A 14,809-nucleotide genomic window follows, 5' to 3' on the forward strand; every position below is an offset into this window, starting at 1 on the left:
ATTGTTTAACCATCATTTTCTTCCTATGCTGCTCATTTCCATTTCTGAACCTTACCTGCACAAAAGCCAAGATTGCTGCTGTTAGTGTGAAGACTAGGCTTTCCTTTCATGAATTGCATCAGAGCCAGACATTTTTTTTCCGTTAGAGGAGCAAGTATTGCCTGAAAAGTTTTGTCTTTGGGACTATTGAATGTTTTATTTTAATAAAGTTTTATTTAAAAAAAAAAAGTTACCTTTATCATGTGCTAATGATGGGGAGGTGGCATGAGTTATAAATGTATACTACAAATGGAAATCCTATGGTATATAATAGAAAACTTGATGGTACAAATGGAAGTCTTTTTAATGCATATTAGCACTGAGCTTTTGAATTTACAAATATAAACATCACATTCACCTGAGGTGATAGCAGGTTAATCACAGCACAATACATCCCAAAATACTGTACACACACAACACCGACTGCATGGAGTTATTTACACAGGTAATGCAGATAAATTGATCATTTGAACTGGTGTGCACAACCAGATATGTAGCTTTCATTGCATCCGTGAAATCAGTGCTAAATGTCAGCTTCCTCCTACTGGCTTGACCGTTAAACCAGATCAACTACTTTTGTATAAAATATTTGCAAATGTCATTTGATCTAGCTGGGTCCGATAGCTATGCCAAAGACTAGTTGCTAAGCACACAAATAAATACAAACTATAGTAAAAATAAATAAATGCTTAAATGTCAGGGTACCCCGTAAACCACAACACTCAAACTGTTTGGAAAAAAAATAAAAATACAAAATGAGACTTGTGAAGGGTGACATTTGTTAACTCCATTATTGAAATACATCCTAGATGTCCTGGAACTATACCATAATGTAATGTTTTGTTTTTAAGTATATACGGTGCATGTTATGTTACAAGTGATTTATATATGTCCCCATGTCAAATAAATTTTTGGGCCCGAGTCCGACGAAAACTTGAATGGCACTAGGCTGGCTTGACATAGGTTGCCTTCCTCAGAAAATGAGCGCCCAAGCAAGAGTGGACGTATAGTAAACTTGCGTTTGTATAAAAATACTGCTTTCAAATATTTAAGGAAGAAAATCAAAACAACTGAACAGTCAGTTACAAGCACATTTTTTTTATATATAGAAATACAATCTCAACACAAATGCATGCTAGTTCTTTCTGTCTTGCACTGGTCCATCTCAATCTTGTTGATTCCTCTAATTGTGACATAATTTCAGAGATCTACTGCAGGCCAAGTATAAAAAGAAAAACGTGCCAGTAAGTGCAAATTGTCATTCGATCCATTTGATTATTGTGAACTAGCTGGTCTTCTGCAGCAGTTTATCCTCCTTCAGTCTAAACGGGACGCTCACGGACATTTCGGCGATGAACCTCTCGCAGCCCACCTTGGTCACCTGCTTGCAGAAGCGAAGGTCAATCTGGCAGATGCTTCCACAACGCTTGAAAAAGTTCAGGGAATGATCTGTGACCCGGTTACAAACTAGACGGGGAAGAAAGTAAGCTAATGAGTGAATTTGTATTCAGGAAAGCCAAAACAAAGTTCTTTGACTGGTCAATTTGTACTAATCTTGATGAATGAACCCAAGTATTTTTACACCTTGTAGTGGAAGAGCATTATATTTATTCCCTATTACTGTAATTTATCTATGTTGCATAGATAAATTATTAATAATTTTCCGCAGTATGTGCAATGACATACTGGTTGGTCTGTTGTAGAATATTCTAAATTGGATGATTCTTCCTCACAAAATGGCCGGCCTAACTAAAGGTCTATTGCCAGGCCATCCTGTTATAAACATGGGAATATTCACTTCATTGTACAGCTCCATGCGAATGGACCTTAATTCAACGACCAAGATGTGTGGTCCCTTGGCTGCCGTCCTTACCTGACAGGTTGATTTCTGTGAGTGAGTCTCTAGTGGTGGTCCCGGCTGCTGTCAGCAGATTGACTGACTGGTCGTTAACGTGGTTACAGTAGCTCAGGTCCAGCCGGGAAAGCTGAGGCATCTGGCGAATGATGAGGCGGAGAGATGCATCGGTGATGTCCAGGCCTGCCAGACGCAGATCCTCCACATTCCGCAATTTGCATCGGTTATCTAGCTGACCTGCACACACAAGACACATTAATTCAGTCCTACTTGGGTGCTTCAGTTACAAGTTAGCACAGGTCAAAGGCAAAACCAATGTGTCTAATGTACGGTTATTTAATATATGAAATCCAGTTGAATTTCATGAACACAAAGTACTAAAATTAGCAACGTCAGTTTGAGGTCAGTACTCCCTCTACCCGTCTGTCATAGCCATGAAGACAATTCTATGCTTTGTTCTGTTATACAAGACAACCGTTAAGAAATCGAGGACAGATAATTTGCAGTTGTACAGAAATGTAGAATTGCTTTTCATTCAATTATAACAATCAAATTAGATACTAGAAACCACAACTGATACCAAGTAATTTTAGTCCACTAAAAAAAGTCACCTGGCCTGTTGTCTGTGGGAGGTGAGAGGAGATCCCTCATCTGTGCGTCCTTGAGCCCCTCCACCCACTGGACGTCCAGTGTTCGGAGTAATGGGCAGCTGGAGGTGCAGAGCGCAGATACAGCAGCCCACGAACACCCGGATAACTTCAACACCCGCAGACCTGACACACACAGTAGCACATTAGCGCATCTTGACATAACAGCATTGCCCGCTGATACAGTACCTGGCAATCTGTTAATCAGCCAGCTTAATTGTTTCTTGGAAATGTTGGTCCAGCTGAGATCCAGGGAGAGTGGCTGTCGCCGAATGATCCCGCTAAGCATGAGTGGCGTGATGGACGTGCAGCGGTTCAGATCGATCTTTGTCCACAGTCTTTTATCGCAGCACCTGGATACGAGAGACAGACAGTTGGGTTTGCTATGTTTTGTGGATCATGTGCATGTGGTAGCCCCCCCCCCCCCAACACTGAGCACATATATTTGCTTACAAATAACTGTTTTTTTGTGTTTGTGTGTGTGTGTTAAACACCTTGGGTAAGTAAACTGGTTAAATTAGAAGAGATAAACCAAGGGTTTAAGTGTACTTGACTACAAGTTGAGCTATACGTTAACATTTACCATCTGTTCCATGTCTTGGACACTCTCATGCAACAGCAGAGCTCCTGATGTGTGAGGTTGTTGAATATGGTCATCCAGACCTCACGCTGGAGGACATGCATTTTGCCATCTTTCAGAGGCAGTCTATCAGGAGGCGGGCTTATTGGCGGGGGCCGGATAACGTGGCGTTCCATTTGGACACACTTGGGTGGCGAGCGCGGAGGCACCGGTCGGGTGGTCGGCGTGCTCCGGTTGAAGCCCAGCGGCGTGATCTGACTCGGGTAGAAGTGGCGCAGTTCCCAGGGGGTGCCATTCATCTCCTTGGTCTTAAGGTGGGACCTCTGCTCGCCGAGGTCATTGCTATTCCGGAACAACCTCTTGGGTTCTTCATTTTCAGACTCCGGCTCCACCTTCAGAGGCTGGCGGTTCTCATTGGCCAGGCAGTCTTCGGTCTTCTGAATTTCCTGGTTTAGTGCTTTGCTCAGTTCTCTGCTCAACTCCCTGTTGGGTAAACGCCTTTTGCGCCGAGCTTTGGGACGAGGGCCTTTTTCCTGGGTCTCGCTCCCGCCTTCGCTGCTTGGGCCGGCTTGTGGAGAGCTGCAGTGGGAGTGGTCACTGTCCACAGTGGGCAATTTGAGGGAAGAATTCAAAAGATCATTTTTATAGTCTCTGTCATCTGTCAAGTCCTCAGCACCGCCCAAACGCCCATTTCGCTCTACAAAACCCCGGAAAAGTTCCCTTCCATCTTCATCGTCGTCCTCAAACGCATCTTCTTCTTCCATCTTAATTTGCTGCAGGATTTTTGAGAAACAAGGGTCTTCTGACCTCTCCTACAAGAAAAAGAACATTACATTTCAAATCTATCTGCCACTAAATTACAACATGAGCACAATGAAACAGTGATACATTACTGTAATGTTTTTGTTGGCACTTACACTGGCAAGGCCCAACATTCCCTGTATCGGAAGTAGGGACTCTCTGACACCAACCTTCATCCTTCCTCTGAAATCATCTTCCTCCTCCTCATCAAAGAGCTTCCTCTTCTTCCTCAGCTTATCCTCGAGTCGAGGGCGGGGAACGCTGTTCAGGGACAACAGGGGCGGCTGCCGGTGTAGAGGCTCCTCAGGTCGATGCCTGGGTGTCTCCTCTCTGTCAGGTCTTCTCTTGAGTGAAGACGACATGTCCCCCTCCTCCTTCATAGGTTTCTGTTCCCTCAGCAGAGAGCCAGGGAGGTTGGAGGCGTACTTGAACCCTGGACCCCTTTTTTGCTTTAATACCAAAAGGGGCGAAACGTGCGAGACAACTTTATACCTTTAGCCTATTGGTCCTCATACATTCAAGAGTCATAAATATTTAACAGTATTTAAAGAAAGGTATCTGATTAACATATCTAAACGCAACTCAAAAAGTATACAAAGCAACTGCTCTTTACGATTGTGTAACTATTTTTCCAGAGTGAAAATACATGCTGAACTAAGATTCATCAAACACTAAAGCCTCCTCCCAGCATCTCTGTACTCACTTTTCCACTCTTTCCAGCATGGTTGCACTTAGGGCATTCCCAGCAATTTGGGAGCTCGTCGTTCACCACGCCAGAGGCATCGCTCACCTAATAGGTCAGCAAGAAAAACCACAACGTTAAAACGACAATAGTTTTAATAGTGTCTGGCTGTAGTTTGACACGAGGATCACAAAGGAAGTGAAAGTGAATGTGAGTCTGTTTAGCGGTTAAACCTCAACTATACTCTCAAGTGCAGAATTTGACCGTGAAGATTTTGTAAAAGGAAAGCAGGTGTGTGTTGTCTCAAGTGTTACAATTGCAAACAATTGACAATGATGCACAACACCAAAGCGGGATCGCACGGTTGAAAAAAAGTCGCCACTCTTTCTTAACCTGGTTTGGGCGAGGACATGCTGGCAATAAAATTTGTGTTCACTGTATAAATCACTAATCATGTTTTGGTTGCTTGACATACTTTTGCCTTGATGTCCCTAAATACTGAGCTGCAACATTTTCACAAGCCATTTCAACATTGTGACAAACTGCGATACAGGTTTCTCTTGGGTGTCGAAACATGCGACGATGCCAAACTCACAAGACATCAAATAGGAACATGTTGATGTTCAAGCACCGTCAGTCAAAACCACTGAGTCACTCCTGTGAGTTTAGGATGACCTGGCATTCTTGGCATAAGACTCAACTCATGAATCACCAGAGGAGTGATCTGACTGGGTGGGAGTGTGCGTTCACCGGCTGCTACTCCGTACCTTGAGGCAGTTGGGATGGACAATTTCATTGCAGATAGAACATTCCATTAACATGAAATTGAATTTGTCTTCCTCTTCCTCCAGTGTATCCTCTTTCCCGGCCTCCTTACAGACCACGCATACTGCTGTGTGGGGCAAAACAGGCTGCAATGGGGAAACAAACCAGGAAAAAATTATTGAAATGAAGACTGATTTGTCATTCAGATATTTTGTATGTCTTATTTTCACATAGTTCTTTGTGACTTATTAATGTAGGGGCACGATGGTTCCAAATAAAAGAAACTTCCAATGAAAAAAAAATCAAACAGCTGACTCACTGCTATGCACTGTCTCATAATGCAGGACTGTTTCATGCGGCCTGGACCACCAAACTTCTTCATGTCCTTGCAAAAATGACACTCTCCACACTCTGTTCGCATGCACGCCTCGCACTTTCGGCAACGTGTTCTTCTCCGTCTGGCTCCCGACGAGCTACGACTGGATGGTAGTTTAACAGCCGAAGGTGTTGCCATCTTGGGCTTCGGACGATTGGCTGCACGCTGCTGCAAAAATGACAAACAATGTGGGATTATAAATACCGCATTTTGATTGAACATTAAAATTAAAACCACACAATACTATTGTTAGCGCTATTCAGGATTTATACTTGTAAATGAGTCAACATAGTAGCCTGCCATTATACTCTCAGCAGGATGAATTACATACAGATTGAGTGACTCAGCAAAACAAATAAGAGTACAAAAAAAAAAAGGGGGCACAGCTGTAACTAAAACAAGTGCCAGACATCATTTAGTCAAATATCATTGCTATGTGGATTTCTATCATCGCTTTTAATACCTCCCTGGTTGCTATGGAAAGATGGTAAATCAATGGGGGAAAAAAAGACAAATCACGGGCCATTACACAGACTCCTTTTCCAACGGGAGACGTTACCTAGGCAACACGCTTGCCTTTCTGCTGGTGGATATGATTCTTAAGGACTGCAGGGGATGCATGAAAAATGATATTACAGAGATTTATGTTTCATGTGGTGCATTCAATTGTCATACCTTATTATTACTCTTACGAATGTAATTATAGCTCTTTGAAAGGAGTGACATTTAAAAGCCTGGGAAACCATCTTGTCATCTATACAACTGTATTTTACTGATCATCGTCACTCAGCGAATCTTATTAATTAAAGACTCTAGTACAGGGGTCACAAATTATATTTGTCAGAGGGATTGAATTTTAGCAGACTTTTAGCAAACTTGGGGGCCAATCCCTCAAATAAAAATGAAAATCAAATATTGCCGTCTCATTATCATAGGATGTTTGTTGGTTTTTTCCAGTCACGGGCTGGATTGGACAGTTTAAACAGGCTCAATTCACCCCACAAGCTACCAGTTGATCAACGCTCTAGTGGGAAAAAAAAACGAGACGTTAAACTGCTTCAGCAGGTTATCCCTGGATGGGTCTTTTCAAAGTGTTATCCATGGACAAAAATGAGCCAATGTCCCAACACTGAGAAACTGGCGTAAAGCCAAAAGGTGTCTCATCAGCTGACTGTCAAGACATTCCTGGTTAAAGACAACCAAGCATTGTGTTTAGCAGGCAATTTACAACAAGCGCAAAGCCACGTCAGTTGACTGTAACAAAGGTGTTAAACCAGGGCAATTACGCTGCCCTGATTATTAAGTGAAAATATGTTACTCTATCTTTAACAAAAACTATGTACACCTGATAAAACAAGCCCTCCCACAACACAGCTAACTTTTCTTGCGATATATTTGTTTTTACACACTTATGGTAATTGTATTTTTGTGTTTATTAATGAGGGTGAAATCATAGTGGGTGTGGTGTGCACTGGGTTTGGGTCGTAAATTGTATTCTAATATAAAAACGCTTCAATATGTTTAAACCTATTATCAGAATCAGCTTTAAACCTGCAAAAATCTCAGATGACCACACCTTTTAATGAATGGACGACGCTTTAGAAAGGTTGTGCACGTTTCCACATTTCAGCTGATTTGTTGTATCATAATTGATGAGGTTGAAGATTCTGATCCTTAAAGCAGGAATCAAGCTATCTTTACAAAAGTTCGGCAGTAGTATGCTATACATTATTTCACCTATTTGCTGTATAATAGTGCAGTAAAGAGGTGCTGTAAAGGAACAGAGTGAAATTTGCTTCACACAAGTATTGCAAAACTTACCTGACTACGCTTGAAAGAAAAAAAAAATTACTGTGCCTTTTACTGAGTGGAGCATCCGTGCTTAATGTCAATCTACTACAACAAAATGTGAACTAGTTTTTCTTAGACCAATGACTTTATGATGTGGATATGATGCAATGGCATTTCCACTGTCAACCACTAAAAGTCCGATGAGACTGATGGCGTTACGCTCTGGACATAGATTTCAAATATGATTATTACTCTGATATGTTACGATACAATAACTAGTTCATTTTAGCAAACGCATATTTGAGGATTTGTACAATGCCCTCCACATTAATAACATTTCTAGAAGGACTGTCTTTTTATAATCACTGAGCACTTTTAAATTGTTCCCACCACTCGCATGAGTAGATAATAGTTTATGAATCGGTTCAAGTTTGGATTTATTCAATAGTGTATATTTCAATAAGAAGAGTGATTTGCACGCTGTTTGTTTATGTCAAACCACAGCAACGTGTAGTATGGAATCCGGATGTAAGCATACCCATCCCTGCCATTAGGGTGCACTATGCATTTTGTAATCTACAAAAACTCATTTAGCTCAATAAACGCACGTCACCTGCTTTAAGGTTGAGGAAGTTGGAGAGTCAAATAAAAGCCTTGCTTACATACTTTGTCACGTTTTTAGAACAGGTTTATGCCCTCACACGACAGTTCATTTGCAGCGGTAACACCTCAACAGCCTTATGCCATCCAGTCTAAAAAAGGGCTTCAGCGTTACAACGTGTTCGGGAAGCCAAGGGGTCACTTGGTTCTATTTGGACCAGTGTTCTTCATGCAACAGAAGGAGACACACTTCATTGTTCCCTCTCCCCATCCCCCTTCCATGGCCCCTGCTTTGAGAACATTTGGCCTGGAACCTTCTTAAAGGCAGTGTAACTTAAGGAAGTGGGTGAAATGTACGGTTTTGCACGAGGAAAACGCGGCAAGCCATTTTTTTTAAGAAAAGCTACAGATACGGAGCAGCGAGCAGTTGTAATTCCAGTGACATGTGAGTCGAAATGTCACCACCGTGTGAAACTTGTGGTTGCGTTCAGAGGTGGACAGTACAAAATGGGTCAGTTGTGGTAGCAGATCAGGGTGACCAGAGAGGACACTGTGTTTTGACGCTCGGAGTTTAAAGCTTGAGCAACAGAACGGGTTCGTTGTGCTAGAATTACTCAAAGTAAATGTTGGCTTTTGGATATACGAATAAATCTCATCCCTGAATAAAGGTTTCGAGCACATATTTGTCCTTTCAATTCGCCAGGACAGCGAGGTAAAGCTTAGGGTACAACAGTGTGCTCAGGTAATTGGGAGAAAAACAGCTCTGAACAATACTCTTTTAATCTAATGCTTAAATTTACATTTAAATCACATAGATACGTGTTAAGGACACACTGGAATTAAGAAATCAGATCTGACCTGTTCGGACTCTGAATCATATTCCTCATCGTCTCCACTCAATGACAAGGCCATGGCTCCGCGCTCATCGTTGGTGAAAAGCAGAAAAATCTAACATGGCTGAACAAGACTCGAGAGAACACAGCGCACTCCCCCAGCCCCTCCTCCTTCCTATCACACCGACAAGCAGCCAGCTGGCAGAGTGCACAAAGTTGAGTTCAATGTAGCCAAAAGACGTGGGAAATAGTATAACTCTTTCGCTCTTTACAAGTCCACCCTCGAATTTAAAAAATAAAATGAAAAATAAATTGAAAATTACCACGGCTTACGTAACAAAATCACATGTGTTGCATGGGTGTCTATTTTTTGTTGAAATATAATCATAAATCAAACTATCTTGCTAGCAATTCTGAAATAACCCCGCGACTACAAATGGTAAATTTCGTTACCGAGGATTAATGAATGTAGCATTAAAGCACCCGGAAATTAGGATAAGTCATTAACAAAAGACACTTAATCGTAAACACGTCAGTTTCTAGTTTTGATGTGCTGTCATTTGTTTAACCGCCGCCCTTGATTACTCACTGATCAGTGATCCGTCACTGATCTGCCCGCGGGCACCAGGTAGCACCCAGAGGACATGAGGAGCCAACGGAAGTGTTCTATAAATAGTTCACCATTGATGGTAGCCTATGTGATTACCTAGGAATGTTTATTTGATCATTTGAAAATGTAAACATCGGCAAATAATTATAAAAATGAAGTATTGCATAGTATTCATCGATATCCAAACGACTCAGTCAAGAAAATCTCCACCACATGTTTTCATCAAATAAAAAGTGTCTAAGATTAAATTCTTGATAACATTTTTTTAGGTCATTTGTGTATAAATAGGTTTCCTGATGATTAAAATCTTCAGGTCACCATCATCTTCCAAAACGTCAAGGATTGACGTAAAAAGTTTCCTGTTGATTTTAAACAATATCTGAAACAAGGTAGCCAAGGTTGAGGTCAAAACATTTTTCTTTGGGAGCTTGTCCAGCCAGATTATAGGCTAATCTTCAAAGTCTCAGGAATGCCCATGAACTATTTTGAAATATATCTGGCACAAGATTCAGCTGAGGTCAAAACAATCACTCTGTTTGTCATTTTCTGAGTTAAATCTTCAAGTTGTCATTTCTGTTCATCAGAGTAAAACAAAGATAAAGCATCAAAGGTGCATGTTTTATCCAAGATGAGAGATCAGTGCTTTTTTGGTGATCTTAAATGTGAGCCCAGACTCTTTCAACTGTGAGGTAGACATGTGGACCACTATGATGTTTTATAATAAGATTGCAGAGTGTAACATAATTCCGTGTGTTTGGCGATCTCAATAAAGAGTCTTTCAAAATTATAGTTGCTTTTTTTTTCAGAAGGAATACAGATGTCTTCGTCATCTTTTTACGAGAAAACAGAAAAACGGGAACTTGGAAGAGGAATAATGTAATTGTGAAATCTTAGCATCTGTTGTTTTCCATGTTTACATTAACCTAACATTTTAATTTAATGTGTGGATTATATGTTCGATTTTCATTAGAAGTACTTATAAAATGAAATGCGTTCTAATAAACGCTGTATCAAAAAATGTGCTTGAAGATAGATAACATTGATTTCTACTGTCTATGCCAGGCATTACAGTGTTTATTGTGTTATTGAAGGTTTGCAGATACAGTATTTTGGTCACTCAATTCAAAGCAAATGTATCAAATGCAAAGAACCCTTATCAACATGGTTTAAATTTCAACCACAAACAAATTATGAATGTCTCAAAATTAATTCCACAGTGCCAATCAGATTGAACAGTGATTGATTTGCAAATATGTTTTGATCCTGCAGTCACTTTTCAAACATTGCCTTTTATTTTTCATTGTACGGACGCTAGGGGTCCTTCTTGTCCAGCTCTGCACTGCATTGAATTGTGGGTACAGTAGCTCATGTTTCTGACAGTCAGCTGTTAGAGGGAAGTTTTACCATGGTCGGATAGCTCTCTCTCTGTTCCTGTTCCTGTTCTTGCACTCTCTTCTGCGACACCACTCGCTTTGCTTCCGTCTTTTGTGTTACTGAAATTTTTAACGCACAGGAAAGCCTGCTCGTCAAGTCTAATTCTCATCCAGACTTAAACTTCGGAACTTCGGAATGAGTTTGAACGAACATTCCATGCAGGCTCTCTCATGGAGAAAATTGTACCTGAGCCGGGCCAAGCTGAAAGCTGCCAGCCGCACTTCAGCTCTTTTGTCGGGGTTTGCAATGGTAAGTTTTTTTTTTTTTTTAAATAGCGTCTTTGTTTCCTGGAAGAGTAACATGGCTCCACTGCACCAAGACAGACGCGCACGGGTGTTTTCAAGGTCTTGTGCAGGCCCGCTCTCTGCTCAAACACGTTTCCACAATGACCTCGTTAGTCTTTGTGTGTATGCACTGTAATTACTAGCAGGAAACAAAACAGGTCACGCAACCTGCATCGTCAAGTAACTTGGTTTCACATATATGTCGGAGTAAATGGACAATAAACAGATGTGAGGTGTAAGGAAAACATGGCATAAAATGTTAAAAACAGACACAGATGTATGGATAGGGTATTTGGCCGGATTGTGATGCTGAAAGCTGCAAAATTGTTGCTTGCAAACAATGAAATGAGACTTTGTCCCTTCATAAATTATTATTGCAGCTAAGCACTCTAAAATATATATATATATTTTTTTTAATGTTGGCTATTAATGGTATCAATTCAAACACTCCCTTCTCCAGCTTGGTACCAAGCTCTCTGTGGTGTGGACCAGAAACATCAGGATGACGAGAACATCTGAACTTTGTCCCATTACCCATTTTATTTTCAATACCAATGCTTGAGTCTGAATGTTTTTGTGTCAGCAATTTTTCTCTGGTCTTATCCTTTTTTTTTTGGACCACAAAAAAACTAGCACACTTTTACTGTAGTGCCCTAACACCAAACCAATTTGCTCTTTCACATCATAGTGTCATAACAATCTATACTGGCCGAGTTAAATCGTTTTAAAATAGTTTTGTATTCAAAACAACATGTATGTTTACAAATACAATCAATTGAGTTTATTGTATAGTACCTGTCTGGTGTATTAAATGCTCATCCATTCTCTATTCGCTCAACTTTGCTCATCTAAAATGTGCAAGACTTAGGAAGTTGATTTAGTAGCGTTTTATTTAAAGCACATTGACGCACATCCAAAACTGTTACAGCTGCTCTTAAAGATCAGTAAAAATACACGAATGAATACAAAATGAAGCAATTTAAGAGGTAAAGGTAAAATTCTTGGTTAATTCAAATTTTATTTATTTTGGAGTGACCTTTTCCCACACTTACAATAGCCTACAACATATCTAGGTCATGAAATGTAATTTAAGGTACACACAACTGAAAAAACACTGTCAAGCATAACTGGTTAATCATAGTCCTGAATGCTATCCGTGAACTGCATTGTGATGATGATGATGACGACGACGATGATGATGAATATGATTATTATTTGCTATATGTCAATTTTCCTAGGTTGCCATGGTGGAGGTGCAGCTGGAAAATGACTTTAATTATCCTCCAGGGTTGCTGATAGCCTTTAGTGCGTGCACAACAGTGCTAGTTGCAGTGCACCTTTTTGCACTCATGATTAGCACCTGCATCCTCCCTAATCTCGAGGCAGTCAGCAATGTTCACAACCTCAATTCGGTGAACGAGTCTCCCCATGAGCGCATGCACCGTCACATTGAACTGGCTTGGGCTTTTTCCACTGTCATCGGCACACTTCTCTTCCTCACAGAGGTGATGCTCCTCTGCTGGGTCAAGTTTTTACCCCTGAAGACGAACACGGAAAAAAATGACACCACCATTAGTTCTGGCCGAGCTGCAGCCATCGCTTCCACTTCCATCATGGTGCCTTTTGGGTTGGTTTTTATTGTGTTCGCCGTTCACTTTTATCGCACACTCGTCAGTCACAAAACGGACCGGCAGATCCGAGAACTCGAGCAAGTTATTCGGCTGCAGAACCAACTGGACCACAGGATGGAAAATGAGGACTTGAAGGCTGTTGACCATTTTGCTTGATTCATCTGCTTTGCTTACTTGCAATAGTAGAGAACATTCAGCAGTGCTTTTGCAGTGAAATTATTTTTTTGTGGACAGTGCTTATATAGTCATTTTTATCTTTCGAGCACTGAAGGTTTAATGATTTCCTGTTGACGTTTTCTTGCATATTTTTCAGCATGAAAACATGACTCATGTTGCATTATTTCTCTAGCACCTACCAATGTATGCCAAACTCGTATGGAGAAATTCATATGGTTCAACGTAATATATTTGTGTGATATGAAAGAAATATTGCCAATTTTATATTACCAAAAATTCACCGTTATAATTTGTTGCCATCTCTGTTAGGAAAGAATGGTTTAAAGCAAATCTCTGAATTCACATAGTTGCATGAAATCGCATATGCACACATATCACCTAACGGACATTTGTGACAAAGTGTTTGCACAATCCTGCTCACGTGCAACAGAAGAAAAAAAAATACCTGTCATATTGATGCATCTTTTAGTTGACCACACTGGAGCTTTGGGTTTAACTGCATGCCAGATTATTTTGTGTTGAAGTTTATGCACTATTGTCAATGATTTAGCAATATGTCTTTTTGTATCCCATGGTGTTGCAGAGTTTGTGTTATTTTTGTGTTCAGATATTGGTTCTCAATTGTCAGTACAAATATTTTAAATTTTATTACAAACAGATTTTAAAATTTACTTTCAACCCAAAAGAGTGTACAGTTACATTATGTAGCAAGTTGCTACCATGTGGATGGATCTACTCGACACAATGTGATCAAGGCTCAGAATAGGCGGTTTAGCATAGAAGTTTGTGAGTCAAAATTTGCATTTTGCACCTCAACAAAACAGATTAAATAGCAAAACTGAGAACCTCTGCGGTTTGTTACGTTGAGCACTGTAAACTATTAACTATTAACACCACAAGTAAAGATGTGGAGCAATTAACATGAATAATGGAATAGAATTCCTCCAGCCATGTGCTAAAATAAGAAAAAAAGCTCTTGCAGCATTTGTAAACAAAACAAACCAAAAAAAACTGTAAACATGCTTTTCTTTTTTTTTTTCCATATAGTTATGCATGTTGTTGGAAATATTTGGTGAATGCGTCTTAGTTGATAGTTTACATGCTTTTGCTTGCATGTTGGAAATGTTGATAGTTTACATGCTTGAGCATGCTCACATGTTGCACATCTTATTAAGTATTATTGTCCTGTGGCACATGTTGAATTATGTTTTGTTATGTTTTTCATTTTGTTTTGAATCCCCAAAATATTTTTTGCGGGGAGGGTGTGGGGGCCCAAAGCCAATGGATATGCTGAAATGAGACATACGGTACATGCATGCGAGTATGCAAATATAAATACCACTTACTGGGTCATGTGACAATCAAAGAGCCTCTCAGCTCACCTATTGTGCCTTGTTTATAATAGATAACTGTTCTGTTCCATAAGTTGACTTTTGTGGTTTATTTATTCAACTGACGGTATTGTATATACAAAGTATCCATGAACGTGTTTTACTATGTAAGGTGACGCTGCAGCATATCCTGTGAGCTGTATCAAGGTGGGGTTTGTTGCCAATTTCAAAATAAAACACATTTTATGTTACTTGACCACTTTATACTACCACTAATTCCTTATATGGTGTTAAAATTCAAGAACAGGACTGTGAATCACATCATGCACTGTCCAAACATTAATTATATTCTTGCAGATTATCATGATGACCT

General features: G+C 40.2%; 2 protein-coding genes across 5 annotated transcripts; one reads left to right on the top strand and one right to left on the bottom strand.

Annotated features, from left to right (window-relative positions):
* Window positions 1-325: 325 nt before the first annotated feature.
* kdm2ba (lysine (K)-specific demethylase 2Ba) lies at window positions 326-9,163 on the bottom strand. Of its 4 annotated transcripts, none has more exons than XM_088376268.1 (10): window positions 8,995-9,163; window positions 5,689-5,913; window positions 5,372-5,515; window positions 4,626-4,712; window positions 4,039-4,371; window positions 3,125-3,933; window positions 2,731-2,894; window positions 2,506-2,667; window positions 1,913-2,131; window positions 326-1,506 (listed from the first exon to the last, which is right to left on the bottom strand). In XM_088376268.1, exons 1-10 carry the CDS (start codon window positions 9,046-9,048, stop codon window positions 1,325-1,327), a joined length of 2,379 nt encoding a protein of 792 aa, XP_088232394.1. In that variant the 5' UTR covers window positions 9,049-9,163; the 3' UTR covers window positions 326-1,324. The 4 variants fall into 4 exon arrangements, with proteins under 4 accessions (XP_088232394.1, XP_088232395.1, XP_088232392.1 ...); XM_088376269.1 differs by having other exon boundaries at window positions 4,093-4,378; window positions 4,624-4,712; XM_088376266.1 differs by having other exon boundaries at window positions 4,039-4,378; window positions 4,624-4,712.
* A 1,777-nt stretch (window positions 9,164-10,940) lies between these two features.
* On the top strand, window positions 10,941-14,692 carry LOC148398115 (calcium release-activated calcium channel protein 1-like). Its single transcript, XM_088377048.1, has 2 exons — window positions 10,941-11,262; window positions 12,536-14,692. Exons 1-2 carry the CDS (start codon window positions 11,149-11,151, stop codon window positions 13,082-13,084), a joined length of 663 nt encoding a protein of 220 aa, XP_088233174.1. The 5' UTR covers window positions 10,941-11,148; the 3' UTR covers window positions 13,085-14,692.
* The last annotated feature ends 117 nt before the right edge of the window (window positions 14,693-14,809 follow it).

This window comes from Syngnathus floridae, chromosome 5 (assembly GCF_059516105.1).
Source record: "Syngnathus floridae isolate MCC-2025c chromosome 5, RoL_Sflo_1.0, whole genome shotgun sequence".
Classification (NCBI taxonomy): Eukaryota; Metazoa; Chordata; class Actinopteri; order Syngnathiformes; family Syngnathidae; genus Syngnathus; species Syngnathus floridae.

Coding starts and splice junctions, on each gene's coding strand:
- kdm2ba (XM_088376266.1), bottom strand. CDS start 9,048: ATGGCCTTGTCATTGAGTGGAGACGATGAGGAATATGATTCAGAGTCC. Junction 2,668..2,730: donor GCTGATTAACAGATTGCCAG/GTACTGTATCAG, acceptor TGTGTGTGTCAG/GTCTGCGGGTGTTGAAGTTA. Junction 2,132..2,505: donor TCCCACAGACAACAGGCCAG/GTGACTTTTTTT, acceptor TTGTGTGTGCAG/GTCAGCTAGATAACCGATGC.
- LOC148398115 (XM_088377048.1), top strand. CDS start 11,149: ATGAGTTTGAACGAACATTCCATGCAGGCTCTCTCATGGAGAAAATTG. Junction 11,263..12,535: donor TTTTGTCGGGGTTTGCAATG/GTAAGTTTTTTT, acceptor CAATTTTCCTAG/GTTGCCATGGTGGAGGTGCA.